The sequence below is a fragment of the Carassius gibelio genome, chromosome B14, assembly GCF_023724105.1.
Source record: "Carassius gibelio isolate Cgi1373 ecotype wild population from Czech Republic chromosome B14, carGib1.2-hapl.c, whole genome shotgun sequence".
NCBI lineage: Eukaryota > Metazoa > Chordata > Actinopteri > Cypriniformes > Cyprinidae > Carassius > Carassius gibelio.
This window is the reverse complement of record NC_068409.1, coordinates 16,110,838-16,133,404: the sequence shown is the minus strand read 5'-3', so window position 1 is coordinate 16,133,404 and position 22,567 is coordinate 16,110,838. Positions and strand designations below refer to the sequence as shown.

Sequence of the window (22,567 nt, the reverse complement as noted above, 5' to 3'; positions counted from 1 at the left end):
CACCCGGACTCTGAAAACACAAGATATTTCATGTGTGAAAGCTGTCAGATATCGCTGGCTCCTTTCTGAGAGAGATTCAGTCTTCAGATACGGGGTAAAAACATCTCTGGTGTATGTAAGTGCTGCTGAAGTGGAGAAACACACTTCTGAAATCTACAGACGCAAACAGAATAAGTGAAATAAAACAAACACTTCAAATGTGTTTTGGACGTTTTGTTTCCACCAGTCTGAAGCAACCGATGTTACTGAAGCTAAATAAGGCAAAAACTCAAAGTGTATTGAAAAATCAGTGGGTTTGCCTGTCTTGTCTTGCCTTAATCTAAAGTAGATTTGATATTTGTAAAGACAACATGCATGCTGCTCACCTCTCTGTCTCGGGGTGTTTCCATGCTGCTCGAGTCCCTTCTTCAGTGCAAGTTTGTGGGTTTTGTTAAATCAGCAAGAGCAACAACAATAGTCACGATCGACACCACAAATGAAGAAGAAACACTTAATGAATTGCTTTGGCAGAAAAGCAGATATGTTTATTAAGCACTTTAATGTCAGAAAACTCAGCTCAATGTAATACAGGGAATTAAATTCAAAATAGGAAAGTTTTCAATGTACACTGTCTGCTATTTACAATCAAACTTCTCTTGCAATGAACTCCATGCTTGAAGAAAGAAAACACTCCTCAGTAAAACAGATGGCTTGAGATTTCTGAATACTGTCCAGGGTTCATCTTCATCTTAAAAAGACTCGTTCTCTGTCTGTCCTTGTACAAGGCTTAGTAAAGTGCCTTTCTGTAATTCTACAGAGAACAAGCTTTCTGAAGCAGTTAAACCCAATATGGTCTTCCTGAGAGTCTGGTCTCATAGCAAACAGATGTCTAAAATCCACTCGACACCCGCCCCGTTCTCCCTCCCTCAGAGACACGAGATCCGGCTTCACAAGACCGTGGGCTTTTTTGTGTTTTAACTTTGGCTTGAGGAGTATAGATTTCAAACCCTGTCCTGAAATCCAAATATTACTGCGGTTTGCTGCTTGACATGAGTAAAAATCCCAATGACCTTTCGCTGACCTTATCATCAGAAGTCCCTGACGTCGCCTGCCGCTTTCTCACCGCTGTGCAAACTAGGACGCCTTCAGTCGCTGAGAACTCTGCATTTAGCACCAAACTCTGAAGATACACCGCCATTTGTTTAAATATGCATTTATGAAAATAAAGGAAACACAAACAAATAAAAGACAGGTCCCACAGGGACTAAATAATGAAGTACGTTAAAGCCAGAGTTATTCTTCTTTAAGGGCATCAATAATGCTACAAACATAATTAAATGAGTTAAAATGCCAGAGTAAGACGTTTGTGGTTTCGAAATAATAATACAAAATATATAATAGGCAAAGCCAAAACATAGCACCATGATTTAAGCAAATACAGCACACACAGAAGCGACTTTTACTCTGTAATAAATATGTGCGAAGAGTAAACTTAAGACTGGTTTTGTGATCTTATGAGTGCACCGAAGGACTAATGGAGACTTTAAGAGATTTAAAGATTTTGAGAGTTTGTGATATCTGTCAAAAAAAAAAAACAACGTACTCCAGCGGCACATTGCTGTCAGTTGCACTTATGCAGGTCAAGATAAAACTAACAGAAACATGTACATTTGTTTTTTTTAAATAAACTCTGAGAAGCAAACAAATAAAGCATTAAAAGGCCAAAAAAAAAGGAAGAAAGTGCATCCACTGCCTATTAAATATTAATGCATTAAATAAAAGCGTCTGTGTGCATCATGGTGACCACAAGAAGGCTGGAGCATCGACAGACACGTGTATGAGTTTGCATCACCGTTGGTCGATAATCCCTCCTCGGTTTCTCTCACGTTCCTTTTCTTCTTGAGACCTTCCACAGAGAAGTGTGGAAAATGGTTTCAGTTCTTTTGCAGATGAAAGCATTCGCTTTGTCTCTTTCTGAAGGATGAATTGGGACATCTGAAACGGCATCAAAACTACTTGGGTCAGATTTGAAAATTTACTGATAGTGGTTCTTAAACATTTCAGACCAAGTATATATATACTGATTATATTGTGAATGGAAGTTAAAAAACGTGATTTCAGCCACAAAATAATCTTTAAATGTCATATACTCACCAGTTATAACGGTGTCTCTTTTTTGCAGTTTAACCCAGAGTCTGATCCTTCAATTTGGAGCTGTAGGGCTTGTTTCAGGCTTACTTCCGTCTCCCCAATTGGGTAACTGTCCAGAAGGTCCTGGTGGCCCCTGTTGGTAACAGTTCTGGGGACTGAAACTCTCCCAAGAAAAACCTGGTTTCCCTGTAGGTGGAAGTTGGGGTTGGTCATAATACCATTCCTCTTCTTCTCTGCACAGCTCTGGGGCTGAATGTAGAACTGCTCCTGCGATTGGACAGAATCCAGAGTGCTAGATCTTCCCATCTTACATTGAAGATCTTTGGACACTGGCTTACTGAGCACAAGCTTTTTATCAAACTGAGTCAGTTCGTACTCAAGAAACTGGTTCTGTGAATAGGAGTCATTTTTGCTCTTCTTCTTCTCACCAGATGTTCCTTTGCTTGAACAGTTTTGACCATTCTTAGACGCTTTGGTGGACTTGAGGCCTGGCTTCAGCTGGCTCCAATCATACTCGCTTGTTGGAGAGCCAGGCTGGGTGCCGATGGACTTGGTGGTGGAGGAGGGAGAAGCGATTGATTGACGACTGCGACTGCGAGGAAGTGAATGTTGCTGAATCTGTTCAATAAAAGAAAGGGCATGGACGCTGTCAATGGGGACAGTTTGGGCAGTCGCAGTAGATGAGGTGGTCCTCAAGGAAGAGTTCTTTGAACTTTTCAGAGAGTTATTGGAGAGGGAGGACTTCTGCCGGTCCACTGTTGAGTCTGGAGACTCAGACGGCGAGCTGAAAGCATGAACAGGTCCGTTGGATTGTCCTCGCCCTGCTGAATGCACATCGCCAGCTCCTGTGCTTCCAGAGCTGCTGGACTTTATAGTGAGTGACTGTACTTTCCCAGCAACCGAAGCAAGTGTTTGCTGCTCCATGGTGTGAACGGGAGACGGGTTACAGCCATTGATACTCGTGGCACCATATTTCTCCAAGAGTTTTATTATAGGGGTGTGACCACCCTTGGCTGCCACTCTCATGGCAGTGCGTCCAAACTGATCAGCGTGGTTCGGATCTGCACCATGCTCTAGAAGAGTCTGAACCACATCAATGTGCCCTTCTTGAGCGGCGATACCCAGAGCTGTAGCACCCTGGTTGCATGTGTGGTCTACAATGGTGCCATTGTCAATCAAGATTTTAACAATCTTTATGTGACCCTGCCAAGCTGCCGACTGGAGGGCTGAGCGTTTCTCTTTATCACATGAGTTCACATCCGCATGGAAGTTGATTAGTAACCTGACCATCTCTACATGTCCTTGCCAACATGACACATGCAAGGCAGTTCTTCCTTCCAAATCACTGGCCTCAACATTGGCTCTGTTTTCGAGGAAGTACTCCGCCATGGCTAGCTGATTCTCAAGTGCCAGGATGTAAAGAGTTGGGCGACCGTCTGCATCTTTGAAGTCAATTTCCGCCCCGTGGCTCAACAACAACTCCACAATGTCTCTGTGTCCTTCTAGTGCTGAAACTCGAAGAGCATTTCTCCCATCGTACCCTCGCTGGTCAATACATGAGTGGTTGTCCAGCAAGATGTGCACACAGTCGTAATGACCCTCTTGAGCAGACAGAATCAAAGGGATACGTCCATCATTGTCAATCTCTGTGCACCGGGCACCTTGTTCAATGAGAGCATCACAAACTTGTCTGTGTCCCTCAAAAGAGGCCATGTGCAGTGGTGTCCAGCCTGCGTCGTCTCTGTGGTTTTCATCCAGTCCTCTGTCCAGCAGAGTTCGAACGACTTCCACGTTCCCCTGTGCGGATGCAATGCTCAGCACGGTCCTGCCTTCACTGTCGATACTGTCCACTGCCGCACCCCAGAAAAGCAGAGTGTTGACCACTGAAGCATGTCCCATAGATGCTGCAGCAAGCAAAGGTGTTCTCCCATTATTATCAGTGTGATCAACATCCGCTCCTCCTTCTAGAAGCAGATCAACCACATCCACATGGCCTTCGTAGGCAGCCACCAGAAGCGGGGTCATGCAGTCCTTGTCGCAGTGGTCTACCTCAGCTCCACGGTCGATTAGCAGGCTCACGACCGCACCGTGGCCTTTGCTGGCAGGCACACATAGAGCAGCGACGGAGAGCGCCGTCCTGCCATCCACATCTTCATGGTTGACCTCAGCTCCATGATCCAACAGATGCTCCACAATTTCTCTGTGGCCCATGTATGCTGCAGCAATCAATGCTGTCCGTCCTTCATTATCTGCCTTGTTGACTTCAGCTCCATGCTGAAGGAGGTTGAGGACAATATCTTCATGACCTCCCCAAGCGGCAGCTCTTAGGGCAGTCCTACTGTCAGCATCTGCGCAGTCCACTTTAGCACCTGCATACAGGAGTGCAGAAACAACTTCCGAGTGACCTCCCCAGGCTGCAGACCTAAGGGCGGTCCAGCCGTCATGGTCTGTGTGATTGATGTTAGCATCACACCCGATGAGACAGTTGACCACCTTAGTGTGGCCTTGTCTAGCTGCCAGAGTAAGTGCTGTCTGTCCATGGCTGTCCTCCAACTCCATGTTGGCTCTTCTGCATATAAGAAGGTTCACAACGTCCAGATTTCCACTGTAGGCAGCATTGGCTAAAAGAGTTCTCCCGTTGGAGTCAGTTTGATTAACAGAAGCGCCGTTATCTAGTAGAGTTCGAATTGAGTCCTCACGTTCCAAGGCCTGTTGCAAAATGCATGAAGCGTGGTCATCTTCATTGCTGACGTGAGCCCCAGCTTTGACCAGTAGTTGGAGTACCTCCTGTTCTTTTGGGATTGAAGTGGACAGGGAGTCTTTAGCAGGGGTGCCATTCCACACCATCCAAAGGGCGAGATTAAAGGGCTCGATCTGCAGGTTCGAGTTGATCAGGTGATAGGCAAACTCCTGCACCTCCAGAGGTTTAAGCTGTTTTGCTCTGCAAGTGTAACTCATGGCCATCATTCGATGTCCTTCTGCTGCATTGCAAAGGTATTTTTGTGTGCAGTGTTTAACATCCAGGAGCCATTCAGCAAAGCTGTAGTGAAATAAGATCTTAGAACTGCCAAGTCCATCAAAAAGCAACTTGGAAAGAATGTCCATCTTCTTCTGAAAGTCCTCCATCGTCAAAGCCATGTTTTTAGTCCAGACTGCATGATAGAGCTCCCTGACAGTCAGCGGCCTGCAGGCAGCCAGAATCACATTAAGGATGGGCTGGACTTTGGCGAACTGCTTTCTGACAAACAGTCTCTGGCAGAGCCAAAGGTAGAGTCCATTCAGTGTCCCCGGGATGTCTCGGATCTCGCGCAGCATGATGAAGTTCTCAACCACTCCGTCAAGAACTCGCTCAAGGTACAGGAAGCAGCCGCTGCTCTTGATGTGAAGCTGGTTCAGCATCTCTGCTGTCTCCTTGGTAAGGTGTTGTCGCAGGGCTTCCTCCTGGTCTAGGCGGTGGAGGATGTATTGCTGCACATCTTTTACGATGTAGGCCTTCCGTAGGTCGTCTAGGCTGATCTTTCTGAATCCTAAAAGAAGGACAGAGACAAAAGGTGATTAGTTTGGCCTGAAGTCTGTACAGAAGATTGCTAGTGTTACATTTGGTCACACTGAGGTTTTTCTATGAAGAAACCAAAAAAAAAGTGTGTGTGTGTCTCCCTCAGTTGTGAAAAGCTCAAAATGTGTTTTTTTTCTAAAGAACAGTGGCAGCTTCTGTACTCAGGACAGGACCATTTATGTTCATTCAGTTGTTCTTTTGCTTTGTGGAATGTCTGTTATGTGAAACAGCTTCATCAAGCCAAAACTAAATAAAAAACAAAATGTGTTATTTTTAAATGTTAAACATCTTACAGATGCCACACGAGGAAGGTAAACTTATGCACTCAACTGTATCAGCAGCATTGCAAACACACACACACACACACACTTACACACACACACACACACACACACACACACAGAGATCTTCATGCACAATATACAAAACTCAAGACCAGCAGTGACAGATAAAGGCAGTTTTCCTGCAGAAAGGATGATTGGAATTTGCTTCGTTTTCTCTGGAAAATAAAACAAGACGTGTAATGATTCCTGTGGCAGAACTAGGTCACATCTGCAACTTCACAAAGTATGAAGCACACTCGAGAGTTTCACATAAACTGTAAAAATACTTCTTCAAATTAAACAAGGCTGAACCAAGGGTTTTACAAACAAGTACTCATGCCAACAGATGTCAAGGCATTCTGCTTCAGATAAGTGTAAATTCCATAGTTATTTGGGATCGGCATGCATGTTTAACAGCTTATCATATCATATCAAGCATTTTATGCACAGATTTTATTTACAGTTCTCATGGACTCAAGATGCGCCGAGGTCAAAGGAAAGGAAAAAACATGAACTCCTCTAAGGTCGTTCACATATGTCTCAATCTCTCTGTAGCCCCACTGGTGGGACAGCAGCAAAACATTCATTTTCCAAATCATTTAATTGGTTGCTAATTCACACAGTCTATATGAGTCCAATTTCTATGGGAAAGAAGATAAAAATAGGCCTTCTTCCTCTCTTAAAGGAGCGTTTACAACAATCCCAAGTAAATACAATATTCTTTTTCAAGCCAAACCCCAGAAAAGTGTTTCAATCCTTCAGAAAGGCAAACCAGCAACACAAAAACAGAATACAGATTACATCTTTCCTGGCTGAGTTTAAAAAGTTCACAAAACCCCTTTGAATGAGATTATATAACCTCCATCTTTCTGAAAGGGCTCAGGAGTTATTTTCTTTGTCTTTGGTGCTGAAGGCCCGAGGCAGCCATCAACAGCTGAGGTTTCCCAAATAAAACCAGTGTGAAATCTAAACCGGGGCATGAATGACAACAGAGGCACACCTGTGGACAATCATCCCACCTTCATGCCATCTTTTTTCCTCTAATCCGTCATACCGTCGGCCTTTAATATCCAGTTATAGGGCCCTATTTAAACGATCTGAAACGCAAGTGTCAAAGCGCGAAGCGCAAGTAACTTTGTGGGCGGGTCTCGGCGCTGTTGCTATTTTCCCGGCGGGATAAATGGCTCTTGCGCCCGGCGCAAATCTAAAATGGGTTGGTCTGAAGTAGCTTCATTATTCATAGGTGTGGTTTGGGCGTAACGTGAAATAAACCAATCGGAGCGTCATCCAACATTCCCTTTAAAAGCAGGTGCGCAAGTTCCATTATGGATTGCTATTATTATGGCGTATTTACCAGGCGCACGCCAGGAGCGGTTCACAGCCGAGGAGACTTATGTTCTTGTAAGAGCAGTGAAAGACAGAGAAGTTGTGTTGTATGGGGATGGGAGAATAATTAGCCTGAATAATTTGTGAGCTAGTTTTATGCCTATTTTTTCACATCTTCGTGGCACACCACAATGATTTCCGTCATCTCATGTGTTAATATTTTTTTAGTGTAACAATTTATGATTTGCAAAAATAACTGTTGCATCTGTGTAGATTACATGAGCAAAGTGTATGCGCGTTGTGCACGCTATACATTATGGTCAAGCATGCGCCCTTAAAATAGCATAATGAACAACGCGCAACGCGCCACTGACTTTAGACTAGGTTTTTTCTGGTCAGTGGCGCAATTGTTTAATGGAACAACAAAATAGCACCAGGGATCGTTTGCGCCGGAACACGCCTCCTTTTTTGCGCTGAACCGCCCAGGGAGCGCAAGTTCATTCACTAGTTTAGCGACGTGCTTCTGTGGAGGGAAAAGCGCGCTTTGCGCGGGTGCAAAATAGGAATGACACATGCGTCGGTGTACAAAGTCAATTGCGCTGGGTGCAAGATAGGGCCCATTGAGTTCATTAGAGCCCACCCACATTTCAGCTATGTTGGTTCTGGAAGTAATTTTCCCATACGGATTTTTAAAAAGTCTTAAATAAGCCATGAACCAAGCCAACCAGCTAAGATAACAATCATAACATTACAAACTATTATTTGAAGTAAATGCAAATCGAACAATAAGATAAACGTGTGATCAATAAGAACAAGACTTTAGTGAAGGAAGTACTACAGTCCCTATTCTGCTATTAAACACGGTTCCTTAAAAAATACGTTGAATTAATGTGAACAGAAAGGTTCAACAAAAGCACATTAGATTATCATCCTCTATTAACACGTCTGTCTTTGAAGATTTATCTGTAAGTGTTAAAAAATCAATCTCTCTGAAGAAACCGAATGACATTTTTTAGTTCCAGAACCTGACTGTTGCGCTCTATTGCATAACATTACACTCCAGTTCACCATAAAAAGCTTTAAATGAAGTCAGAATGGCCACTAGCATGTAGTGCAGTTTACAGCCCATGTTCTCTCTTTGAGCCCTGGTGAATCTAAAGCTTGTTTTTGTCATTAGTGAACTAACTGACCCAGACCTTCACCCTGCCTTTACAACACACAACAGTCTCCAAGCCTTCAGCCTGTGTGTGACTCCAGATGAAGGAAATAGAACGGCTGAAAGAGGAAGGGGCCTTGTTGGGGGACTAAAAGTGGGGCAAAGGAACAGATGACCCAAATATGTTATTTGGCCGGCAGGTCCAGCACGTAACTAACTCATCTGTTTAAGTGGGTTGAAGGGATGTTGGGTTTGGAAAGCCGCCACTGGTTAAAGAGTTCACCGGGTTTAGATTACAGATGACAAAATACTGTCTAGTAAATACTGGAGGCATTTCAAGCAGTCATCTTTTTAGTCTTCTAAAAAAACCTGGAGCCATTCTCCCCATTCTTAATAATACTATATCACATCATATGATTAATATGCTTTACATTTTTTAAATATGCTACATGGGGTTGGATCTGATTAGATTCTGGGAGCCATGATCAAATTTTAAAACAATCAAAAACATTTGTTTTATTATTATTGAATGAGTAACTCTGAACATCATATTCACTGAATGATGAATGTTATAAATCAAATGATACTCAATTATAATTGTCATTTATTAAAAATGAATTAAAACAATTTTATGTTAGGAATTATAATATAGCTTTAAAACATACATGGAAATATAAGGTAATTAAGAGGAACAAACATTGCAAGCAATAAACAAAAAGTTCAAGTATAGATTTGGGTATAAATTCAATTTATACATTTATTAAAAAAGGTTTTTTCCTCACATAATTGCACTGTGATAATATTTGAAGACGTTTTTTCTCTCGCATCTTTCTATTCCAAATTATTTAACATTTTTCACCAAACTCTTATTAGAGAAAATACCCTGCTCCTTTATTTCACTAAATATTTAATCAACACAAATGATGTCTGATAATGAGATCAAATAATATATTAGTATGACCTATGTAATGTAGTAGTAACATTATTTGGTAGTAGTTTAACTTCCCCAGTTGAATACGGAAGATTATTTCAGCGGTGGCGTGTATCGATATGAATAAAGCATGTAATGTTTTTCCAAGGGCAGTCAGGGATGTTTGTTATTGTTGATGACAGCAGCAGGTTTAACAGGCTGTATTCACACAGATCTACTTTAACAGATCACATTTTGTCTCGTCTTGTCTGTTTGGGAGGAAACTGGATCTTCCACCATAAATGAATTCATCAATCATGCGATAGAGCGACGGACAGGTGTGCTTACAGAAGGAGTGGCTGTGTGAACTTCACATGCACGGATTCACTCCGCTTGTGTTCCCACAGGAAAGAGATTTCACAAACCAGATCTCCTCCACTGTCTGCGATGAGGAAACTTTCGCTCAAGTCTCCCGCTTCTCCTGAAATAAAAGTCTCTCTGTAGTCTCAATAATGTCTCAAACCGTGCTCAGATTTGCCAAGATCCCAAATCCTAAGCATTTTAAGAGAATCATCCAGTTTCTAACAAACTGCATTAAATCTGAGCAGAGCTGACATGAACATTACAGAAGATCATCGTTAGATTAGTTACCGGTTGCAGGCCTGTGTCTGAGTTAAGAGGGTGTTTCTGTTGATGTGGTCTTTCCAGTCCGTCTGAAATAGAGACGTTCCCGTCCGATGCTGAAGCGGCACAGAAACCCTAAACCCCAGGCACATGTGTGGCTTGATTACTTGCTATTTTAACTCTCGCTCTGTACATGCGGTGAGGGCTCTGCATGAATGAAACATCGCTCGCCCTCAGCCGCCCGAAAACATGCAAGCGTCCGCTGCTCCGCGTTTGTAATTACGCCAGTCGAGCAAAGTTTCCTAAAATACACTTGAATCAGCAAACTTCCCAAACGCGAGCCGCCCAGAGCTCAAGTGTGTGTGTTCTGATCCGAATCCAGTGTTCAGATTACACACGAGTGTTGAGTCAGAGATAGAGAACTGAAATCATTATATACACACATCAGATCACGTTCAGACATGTTCTCTGCGGCAGACTCAGACGAGAGACTGTTGCTCTATTGTTGAGACAGATGCAATGATACTCTAGTTTAATAGTGCACTGGTTATTTTACTCTAACTTTACGTCTCACTGCATACAGCTACAGTTAAGTACAAATAACGTTATATGGAGTATTGATCAAATTACAGATGAAAAATGCGTCTGATTTCACTGGTCTGAGTTTAAAACTAGTGAAACATTATTACTTTATGAACATCATCAGTCGGCTGACGGCTCAAGGATCAGGATGAGACACCAGACATCTCTCTTCTTCAGCTCAAGGTTAATGTGTGCGGCGTTTCTCTCTGGAGAGACGGACAGAAGACGGAGGGTGCGGTTTTGATGCCGTTTTTAAAGGGACTGCATTTCTAGGCAGAATCAGCAGTCTAGAGCATGATGGGATATGATCGCGCACACACAAACTCCTCGACATCACGCTGGGGAGTCTGGCCTGTCACCAACAACAACATAACACAGAAAGAGACAGAGAGAGACTCCAGGAGAAGGAAACTTGAAGATTGTGGAGACTCTCAGGGAGCAGATATAGAGTTCACCTGTGGACAAGGGGCCTGTGTGTGTGTGTGTGTGTGTGTGTGTGTGCGCGTGTGTTTTTCTTTCTGATCTGTGGTGATTCCCAGAACTGAAAGGGGAAAATGAACCATTAATATTCAAAGCATTTTACAGTCAGCAACCTTTTTGTTCTGAAGTGCCCTTTTTAGTGTTTCTAGACACACACACACACACACACACACACACAGTACCAATAACAGCTTATACAAACTGAGCAGTAAATCATCATATTATCATGATTTCTGAAGATCATGTGACACTGGAGGAATGATGCTGAAAATACAGCGGAGCAACACAGAAATACATTACACTTTAACAAAGATTCACACAGAAAACAGCAGCTTTACATTAGAATAATATTTCACTGTTTTTACTGTATTTGTGTGTAGTTTTACTGTATTTTCTGTTTTTAATAAATGTTCTTGTTAATAATGTTCTTATTTCAAAAACAATTTGAAATTATACTCAATTGCATAAACATGTTCCAAGCTTTTTCAAGAGAATAAAAACAAATTACAAATGTAACAGTTGAGACAAAGATCCATATTTTCCACTGTATTACAATATCAATCATAAACGTGTTTATTTGATTAACACAGAAATTGTGTAAAATACATTTTTCAGATTTAATAAAGAAAAAAAAACTTAAAAAATGCTAAAAGTTGTTTATTTTCAGCTGTAAAACAGACTTTAAATAACAGATCTGCTGAACATCACTGTTTGTGCTTCATCACTGTGATGTGTGTGAAACGCTGAACAATGTTAGCAGTCATTAACACACTGTGAGTATATTAGCTTCTGATCAGGGATTTACATTTGTATTAAGAACAACTCATTTCATTGGTTTTCAGCTTAAATGAGATGCTGTTATTGTGTCAACCACTCTTCAAACTCATTTACACCGGCAGCAGAGCGACACATGACAGTTCTGCACTGTTTCCCACAGATTAGCCTTTGACCCCTGAGCCCCCGTCGTCATGGGAACAGCACAGAGGTCACAGGGATCGGCCCCTCACACCCAAACAGCGCTAACGGTCAGACGTGTTAATGAATAGACATCTGACCCGACTCACACAACACAGCGTCTCAATCAGACTCTGAACACTGGGATGAAGAGCAGAGACGCACTCTTACACAACGCTTTCAGAAACACTCGCCTGTCACTACATAACTGGAAACATGTCTAATTTATTTCTGTGATGTTATTAACTAATATTATCATTTACCACCAGCAGTCTTTCATTAGCAGACAGTGGAGTAGCAGTGTTATAGTCACGGATGTTTACTGTGAGCCACCACACACACACACACACACACACACACACACACGATTAAACAAGACGACAAAAGATGAAACACATCCAGCATTAAGACGTTTTTAACTCAGTCTATAATCCATAATAACACTTCCTCCAGAGAAAAAGTGCCTCTGCTGTCTCTCTCACATTTCTATGCTACACTTCTCCAAACCTGATGAAGAAACACACTCATCCTGATCTCAGATGAACTGAGGGTGAGCACATTCTCAACACAATTTTCATATTTGAGTCCACCAATGCTTTAAATCACATATTTCAGTGGTGCAGGAAAATCACAGGGAAAAATGATTCATGTTGACTCATTCCTGCTGGCAGATAGTTTTAGGAAAAAAACTAGCAAACCAGAACAAATATCCAAATGCTTTCTATTGCAAATAAAACCAAAATAACACAACCCGAGCCTTCCCATGTTAATAGCTTCATATTCTGGAACACTTTATGAGCAAAGCCCAAAACAACAAGCCAAAAGATGCTCAAAATAAGTGCCAACGTAAACTAAATCAAGACGGTTTTGGTGAAAGACAATTTGAGAAAGTGTTTGTTTTTGTACTGCTATGCCAAATTCAACAGTTGAAATCCAAGTTAAAATATATAAAAAAATTAAAAACATATGCAACGTTTGAGATTAATTTCCCACAGAAAGAAAGAAAGAATAGAGTGGTACTGAAATGAATAAAAAAGTAGAGTTTGTAGAAACGTCAGAGCAGGAGAATGACACAAAAGATTTAACATACTCTGTCAATGATGTGTTTTCTTTCAGACTGAATCTGTACGGCCAAATCAAACAGCAGCGCTGATCTGTCCTCACATAACACACGCTCACTGTCTCTCCGCTCATTAGAAATATTCACACATCTGCTGCTGATTTCCTGCTGGAGGCCTGAGAAACTCCGACACACACAACAACGCCTTTACTCTCTAGCACTCCGAGACACTATGATTTCAAATCAACACTAGTCCTAAAATGGACTAAAATTTGATCTGATGGTGATGTAAAGCAGGAAATGATCAGGTTGAGGTAGAGGCGGTGGGTCACCTGTGAAGAGTTTGGTGATGTGTTTGTTCTGCCGGCGAGCCGAGAGGACGAGGAGAAGCCACGGTGGGAAGAGCTCGTGATGAGCGGCCAGAAGCTCGCTGATGTTTGCTGACCTCTGATCTCTGTCTCCGGTCAAACATCCCTCGTCCACCGAGTCCACCAACACAAACAGAGCCTGAGACGGAGCCTTACAGCCCAGCAGCGGCAGCAGCACACACCTGAGACACACACACACACACACACACACGGATACAGCATGTTTGAAAACAAAAACACTGGCAAAAACATTAACCTTGATCAGATTCAGCTATTTTTTTTCTCAATGCCGTTTTATTGATTGATTGACTGCCATATCAGCAGCAATAGCGATACTCTCATGGCAAATTTAACAGAATGTAAATATTAAAAGACAATTACAACATTATTTCAATAAATTGTTACACTAATAAAAAAAAATGGTGGCAAACAAATGATGAGCAGACTTCCTTATTGAAATGTGATCAAATTGAACAATTCCTTAGCTCAGTTAAACGGACCCCATCACTGCTGCTGATGAGGTTTTGTTGTTTGTAAATCTGATATTTGTACAGTAAATCATGACTAATGTGCACGTGTCTGATCTCATCTGTCTCTACACGACCAGCAGAGATGAAGCTGCTCTGTTACTGTAATACTGTACAACACACAGATCAGTCTGTCTCTTTCAGCCCACGTCACACACACATCAACAGAGCGACGCTCACACACACACACAGTGTGTTTGTGCACGTGTGTGGGCGCTTGGCCTGGAATCTCCCAGCATGCACTGGGGCAGAGAAACACAGCAGATAGTCAGGTAGCAGTCAATCAGAACAACACAGACATGATTCATTTAACTGCAGCAGTGACACACGTCAATGAATGTAACTACATTCCTGTCCAGCTCTAATCTTCTAAATACAACTACTAAAGCATGAAGATAATAAGATATTATAAAACATTAACATCACGACCTTATGTAAAGCTGTAACAATCTGCACTGTGAATAAGTCAATTTAGTAGAGCCAGGAAACTCTAGAGATCTGTGCCGCATCACGTACCAAAGAAACACTGATTAAATTACCCTGATATTCAAACAGTGTTCATGTCTCATAATCAATTACATCATTGTTCTGTGGAAATGCAGCCTGAGAGGCGTTCACAGATTCCCAGCTCAGAGAGAGAGAGAGAGAGAGAGACACACACACACACACACACACACACACACACAGAGTCTGCTGAATCATCTCAGAGAACGACAGAGACGGTCTGAGCTCCTCCCTGTTCATCCTTCATTAGTTCACCACACGACCAGCTCCCAATAAACCCCGTCTGTCCAGGAACAATGCTCAAGATCCCTCACATAACACAGGTTTCCATATATCTGAAATCAGTTGTTGTCCTGTAATGAGTGATCAGTGGTGAAAGCACTTAACCTGCCTGCGGTACAAGCACAGACCTCATCACTGGGCTTCAGTTTACCATCACACAGTGCATTTCCTTCCACAACACCACCACATCCTCATCTGAGGTCTGAAAGCAGCCTACAAACAAAACCCTGGGAATCAACACCAGCTGCACCGCCCAAGCACACGAACACACAACCTAACCGTTTTAATCACTTTAATCAGTAATGACAAACCCAGTGCAAACCTGAAGATATTCGGTCCACTTTCAACATCATTATGACAAAGACCCACTGTCCTTCACTTTTATATTCTTTACAGATCTCTCAACAACACATCTATAATATTGAGCAGCACAACTGTGTTCAACACTGATAATAATCTTCATGTTTCTTGAGCAGTAAATCATCATATTATTCTGATTTCTGAAGATCATGTGACACTGAAGACTGGAGGAATGATGCTGAAAATACAGCGGAGCATCACAGAAATACATTACACGTTAACACAGATTCACACAGAAAACAGCTGCTTTCAATTGTAAAAATATTTCAGTTTTATTGATCAAATTACTGCATCCTTGGAAAGCAGAAGAGACTTCTTGAGAAACATACTGGCGCTTAACTGCTGAACAGTAGAGAGAACTGATACTGAATAAACCAGATGTTGAGATCTTTTATCACAAACACACAGCTCTTACAATCATCTACAGATCTTCTCTCTGATCCAGCACAACTGCAGAGCTCATGAGCTGCAGGGGAGACCTTCAGTCGAGGTCACGTCAACACACACACACACACACACACACAGTTTCACAGGGAATGAGCACGTGTGATGCTCGAGGTGTTTCAGACTCTGCTCTCTCTCTCTCTCTCTCTCTCTCTCTCTCTCTGATCTCCATAGCTGCTGAGCTCTCTAGTATTTCACCTTTTCATTTGAAACAATACACAGAGAAAGTCACGTCTTCACTACCACTGACACAATTAAACATTTGGTTTAACTTTAACAAATTATGACAAATATATTACTATTTATTCAAAACAGCATACATATTTTAACTAATAAATAACACCATACTTCCACCAGATGATTAATCGCAGTTTTTTGAAATGGTATGTTTATTTATGTAAATAATAAATATGCAAACATTTGCATACAAACAAAAATCTGAACTTTGGATCAAGCCAGGCTCAAAGTTCTTATTTGATCTTGTTGTCACAGAGTTGAGAGATTTCCAGAAGATATTTTTGATTTCTCTTTTTATCTCTCAAGTAAATACTTTAAGAAAAAAATACTTTATATTTAGGAAAAAATACATAGATCGAGTTGATTATAAAGTCAATAGCTTAAATTTTTAGTAGTTCATTAATTAAGCAGTAAAGCGCAGAGCTGTAACCTGTGAATGAAAGAAGCCGAACGAATGCTGCTCACCTCTTGAACGTCTCAGCAGGGTTTCTCTCGATCTCTCCCGGCTGTAGTGCGCTCTGGACCGCCGGCTCTCTCACTCTCTCCTCGTACTCCGGCACGAGTCCCGACCGCAGAATCTGAGACACCAGTCCACGGATGAAGCCGCTCACACACAGTGTGTCCGAGTCCTCGGCCCGGCAGAAGTGGAAGCCCAGACAGTGCTGATGCAGACCTCGCTGGACGCCGTGAACCGAACTGGGCCACAGTAACTCCGTACACAGAGCAGTCTTCCCGCTCCCGGGACCGCCGACCAGCAGGACCCCCCAGGAGCCGCCCTTCCCCGCCCCCGTCTCTGAGGTCCCCGGGGCGCTGAGGTTGCTGGTCTTCTCCTGAAGGCAGTGCTGGATCTTGTGGAAGACCCACTCGCGGCAGTAGAAGCGTTTGCCCTGCAGCAGGCTGGTTTGGGCCATGATCGGTGTCCTGCGGGTCGAGAGGCGTTCAGATGTTACCGGGCATGCTCAAACCCTGAGAGGGCGTCTGTGTAGACACCCGTTCATCATCACGACGAGTCTGAGTGACCCTTCCTCCCTTCGATCAACACAGAGGACCAGTGGACAGCAGAACTGGACCCTGAAGGTGATGGGGTTAAATCCTCAGACCCTACACAGCGAGGTCTCCATCAAATCCATACATATCTCTGAGACCACAGTGTCATAATGCAGCTTTAACGGACCGATGAAACACCCTGAAACAAACAACACAGTCATCTTTAACATTTACTTGTAACACATGTTATAGAGAACAATCATCTCAAACATGGCAGAAGCAATGCAATGGTCATGGGTTCAATGCATGAACTGGTCAAAAGCATACATCAAATGCAAGACAAAGCACTGGCCAATTACATAAATGCAACACATTTGTCTTCATAATCATTCATCAACATTTAATAACTTGATCCACCTCTGAAAGATTATTAATGTCTTAAAAAATTGATTTGAAATTATGCTCTAATGCCCCAAAACCTGTTACGTGTAGCACTTTTATTTGATCATAAATTCGATAGATAGCATTTTATAAACAATCAGCAAGGACTCTTGTTGCTCAAACATGGCACTAATGGTCAACTGTGAAGGAATGGGTTCGAAGTGATCAAATGCATGCACCGAATGCAATGTACGGCACTTTGCATAAAGCATCGGCCAAATGCATGTTCTTCAAAATCCTTCACAATAACTTGCATCATCAACCATTCCTAAATTATCATTACTATCATTAAATATATCATATAAAAATATCAGCAATATAAATTAGCAAAATAGATTGTAAACACATGGTCTTGCTGAATTTGAGCAAAAACACTCAGTGGGTGCCGACCACCTAAATTGTAGTTCTAAAGCATTATAGGTTTTTAGTTTGGCATGAAATATGCATGCAGCAAGCACTTTGGCCAACATTCAAAAGAGCAACAAACCACTGAAACATATGCAAATACTGAGCCAAGTGCGAGGAGAAACACAAACACTTCAATAAGTGCAGGATCCAAGCAGCTTGTGAGTCAGCAGCATTCTTGGGGATCTTAGGAAAGACTTGGAGTAAAAGCTACATTTGATTTGCTAAAATGTTGTGGACTGACAATGATTGATACTTTGACGCTCCCAAAATGTTTGGTTTCCTAAAAAACGAATGGTCATTGGCAATTACACGATAAAATCACCAATAATATTGGTGATTGACTATGGATCTTGGATGCCCCAAAATGTTGTTGACTCAGAAATATTTCCCCAAAAATACTGGTCAGAGACAACTGCTTGTAGACTGCACAAATACTGCTGGTTAACAACAGATCTTATAATGCTGTCGATTCAGAAATGACGCGCCAAAAATATTGGTAATTGACATTTGATGATCGACAGTTGATCTTTTGATGCCTCAAAACGTTATTGATTGACAAGTGATGCACCAAAAACTATAGCCCAAAAATGCTGACTAGGTTTTGACACACAGCCAGTTTCCTAATGGAAAAACGTCAATTCATGGCTGTCGACAGATAATAAAGCCAACAAAGCCTGAACACAACAGCTAACGTTACTAATGAAAAATCACGGTAAATTAATATGCGAGCTCTATAAAACAGAGTTTGACAGGAAGTTTTAAGTATTTCTGATGACAGTAGTTGCTAATGCTAATAAGTTACCAGAGTTTTACAGTGGTAAGAATCACTGTGAGTTACTATAGTTTTTAACGGAAACTTTGTTTCACTGTGAGCCGGGATAAATCAGAGCGCTCTCCACACGGACCTTTAAACGACATCAAACCGAACCCGTTCAAACAAACAACGAACCTACAGTAAGGGGTGACAAAGACTCTGGACACACACACACACACACACGCACACACGCACACGCACACGCACACACGCACACGCACACGCACACACACACACACACACACACACACACTACACGGGTTCCCGGTTCCCTTTCATTATAAATTCTTCTTCAAATTTAAAAACATTTAACGTTAACGTTATTTGAATCGTGACGGTTATTTAACGGCTATTCTGACTGAAACATCCCGTTGACTCTGAGAGCGAGCGAAGCGACGCGTCAACACCAGAACGCTCCTGCTGTCGGTGCCGCAAGCGTTGCGTTGATCATATTGGGATCGTTCTAGTTTATCGCGTCGCTCGCGTCAGACGCGGCGACACACTGAGGAACTTCAGCGGAACGCTGCAAATATCTGACAAATATCTCACCTCCATCGCGTCTGTTCTCTCAGATATCATATCGCGTCCACAGAGAGATACTCTTGTGACGGTTTTCTGTCGTTATTCCCAATCCCGAATCTTCCGTTCACATTTTCCACTCCGGTTGTGTGTGTTCTGTGGAGCTCCTCCCGCAGACCGATGCGATGCTCGCTGAAGCCGAGGCTCCGCCCATCGAGCATGACGCAAAGACGCATGCGCAGGGGATGATGGGAGATGTAGTTCTGTCATACGTACCCACACAACATTGTAGTTTGTTAACGTTAATCAATACAAAACAATACAAACGTAAAGTTGCTACTACAGAGTAACATCATGTTCAACACACAACACCCCTGCACTTTCTGATTTCTCTTAACATGGCAACACAAGCGCTGTGGAAACAAATTAACTGCCGTTATCTGGAATAAAGTAATTGATTGCTTTATTAGTTACTTGACAAAGGTAATCTGATTACATACCTCTCGTTATTTGCAATGTGTCAACACTGAACTACATGACTCCTGTCATTGGTGATGTTTCATGCATTATATGAAACCTGAAGCCAGCCAAACCAATCAAGAGAACTGAGATAATTGCTGCAATTTTCTCTCTTTGTGTTGGTGGCAGAATACCTGCTAAATCTGGGGCCCCTGGGGGTCAGAACGGCCCCAGCACTCAGGGCTTTGTGAATAAGTAAAGTGCCCTCGGCCAATCTGTCCTTCACACAGCTGTCAGCCTTTTCTGCTCTACCATCATCAACTGCAGAGAAAGTCATTATTAGTCGACACTTTCCATGCGCCAAACACAAACTCTTGTCAGGTGTTGGTTCACATGAATGTGTTTGCTTGCGTTTTCATGCGTTTTCAGGAATAACCCACCTGACAAGGAACATTTTTTTACGTTATATAAATGTTAGGACAAAACGTTCTTTGTGTTTATGAAACATTCTTATAACTATGGAAATTTACATACATTTTCATAATGTTGAGAGAAAACAGTCTTAAAACAACATTACTAACAAATAATATTGTAGTAACATTCACAGGACATTTTTTTTTCTAAAATGTTCTACTTGGAAGTTATAATTTGATGTGTTTTTATGAACGTTGCCATAACGTTTCCAACATTCTAAAATGGAATGTTGCTTTAACTCTTGCTCACAGAACATTCTGAAATAACGAGAATGCTAGCAAATTATTCTTATAACATAAAAATGATTATCTTTGCTAATAAAGTGTATTTGTTGTTGGGATCCTCGGATGGTTTGTGTTTCTCATTAAAGCTTGTGTTTTAAATCACAGTGACAAAACAAGAACATCAGATGCTCGTGACAAACAAAAAAGCATGAGCGAGATGTGAATGAGAGAAAGGTGATAGTTAATAAAGGACAATTACCAATCAGATAAAGCAGAAGCTGAAGAGATGAATAATCACAGTCAATAGAGGTCAAAGACTTGTCTGAAGCACACACTGATTCTCTCTGTGTCTCTGCTCGGTGTTTGTGTCATCACTCTGAACTCTGAAGTGTAAAGGTCAAAGGTTAACATTGTTCTGACCTCTCATCTCCGATCTGTCACCAGCACTGCAAACTGAGCAAATAACAACTGTATGCTTGAGGATGATTAAACAGTTTTAAATAACTTTGATATCGTCAGTAATATCTCCAGATAAACTCTTCCTGGACTGAAGCAGCTCAGCTTTACTTGATTCTCCATCAATCATGTTTTAGAGTCTCAGATCTGATCCTCAGGATCTTTTGAGGAGCGTTTGTTTCCAGGAGCTTTACTTTCACTGTTCCTCAGCGGAGGAATGATCTTCACAAGCCTCCAGAAAATTTTTCTGACTATTTTAACATTTGTGTGATCATATATCTAGTATTTCATAAGGGACATTTCTAAGTGTATGTTTGTTTTGAATGCGGGTACATGAAGCCCCAGAGGTGTGTGTTTGAGAGTGTGTGTCGAGTCTTATCAGCAGTCTGTGGCTCTTTCACAGCGGTTCAGATTATATCAGTGTGGAGACTGAACGCTTGAGCTCGTCTAACAGCGGTGTGAACACAGTTTCTCACCGCATCACACTTATGTACTGCTCCCCTCACGTTTAACAGGTCGGGTCACCTCGCATCAAAACTCTCACGTGATCACTTAAGTCATTTGATCTTGTTTTGATCCTCTGCTGCTCAAAGGTCTTTTCAAAATGCAAGTCCAGCGAATACAAAAAAAGTATTCAATACATCAGTGTTTTAGTCTTTAAAGAACTGTCCCTTTTTCCTTTGTGACACTTCTGTTGCTGGTTCTCAGAGTCAGAGGATCAGTGTCTGGCTGATTATGACACTAGAGGACATTCAGAAATAATGTTTTCATATAGTGTGAACAGCAGAAACCATCAGCTCAAAACACAGACTTATGGGATTGTCTCACACGTCTGACCAAATCTATCAGTGACTCTTTAAAACACATTAGTGTGAAACGCCAGCAGAGGAAACGCTTCAAATCATTGCTGTGTTGTAATTCCATTAACTAGGAGGATAATATAATCAGCGCAGCAGTAATGGAGACCAGTGTCTGTCAGAGAGACGAGACGTGTTACTATCACTATCATATCATCTCTGAACAGACACGTCCTTTCATAAAAACAAAGGCTTCACAAGCAGGTTCCCCAAAAGAACTTTCTTTTTCTTAATGTGAAGAACATATAAAAAATCTAAAGAACCCTTTTCTACTATAAATTAACCTTTTGTGCAATGTAAAGATTACATGGATGTTACAGATTCTTCATTGAGCCATCAATGCCATAAAGAACCATTATTTTTCAGTGTATCTATTCATTATTCTTTGCGTAAATTTATTAGCATAGAACAGAGTTTGTTTTAATACAGCACTGGCTCATAAACACACGGAAAAGACATTGTTAGTGAGACACTTTAGGACATAGACTGGGAGTATTAATGTGTGTTAAGAGCATCGGCCCACTCGCTCATCATCAACAGAGACGGGCTGAGTAACGAGTGTGTGTGTGTGTGTGTGTTTGAGAGAGAGAGAGAGAGAGAGAGAGATAGAGTATGTGTGTGTGTGTGTGTTTGTGTGTGTGTGTGAGAGAGAGAGAGAGAGAGAGAGAGAGAGAGAGAGAGTGTGTGTGTGTGTGTGTGTGTGTGTGTGTGTCTGCCCACTCACTGAGAGACCAACAGCACTTATACAGTATTCCAGTTTGCTTACTTATATTATATGACCTAAAAGTAGGTTACGTACTCTTTTTGTGCAGAAAGTTAAGATATTTGGGAGTGTGTAGTGAATTTTCCCACTCTTGCAGAGTAAAATTTTGGACATAATTCCTATAACAAGAATATGATACATTTGACAAATAATTGATTGGAAACATTTCAAGCAAGAAGATTCAAACACACACATACTAAACATGAATATGAACCCTTAAGCTAATAATTGTTAAAAAGACATACGCAATAACTGATTAGAAACATGATAGTCAGAGATGATATGCAATCTGTAAAGCACTATACTTATAAATGTGAATTAAATTGAATGAGCCATTGTATT

At 41.7% G+C, this 22,567-nt stretch overlaps 1 protein-coding gene across 3 annotated transcripts; it reads right to left on the bottom strand.

The window, feature by feature from the left end:
• Positions 1-494: 494 nt before the first annotated feature.
• On the bottom strand, positions 495-19,188 carry LOC127971583 (ankyrin repeat domain-containing protein 50-like). 3 transcript variants are annotated; one of them, XR_008156875.1, is made up of 6 exons: positions 19,023-19,188; positions 16,289-17,009; positions 13,434-13,651; positions 2,134-5,657; positions 1,832-1,974; positions 495-1,159 (listed from the first exon to the last, which is right to left on the bottom strand). XR_008156875.1 is itself a non-coding variant. In XM_052574695.1 (5 exons), exons 2-4 carry the CDS (start codon positions 16,732-16,734, stop codon positions 2,137-2,139), a joined length of 4,185 nt encoding a protein of 1,394 aa, XP_052430655.1. In that variant the 5' UTR covers positions 16,735-17,009; positions 19,023-19,188; the 3' UTR covers positions 495-1,991; positions 2,134-2,136. The 3 variants fall into 3 exon arrangements, 2 of the variants coding, with proteins under 2 accessions (XP_052430655.1, XP_052430654.1); XM_052574695.1 differs by having other exon boundaries at positions 495-1,991; XM_052574694.1 differs by having other exon boundaries at positions 495-1,974.
• Between the last annotated feature and the right edge of the window lie 3,379 nt (positions 19,189-22,567).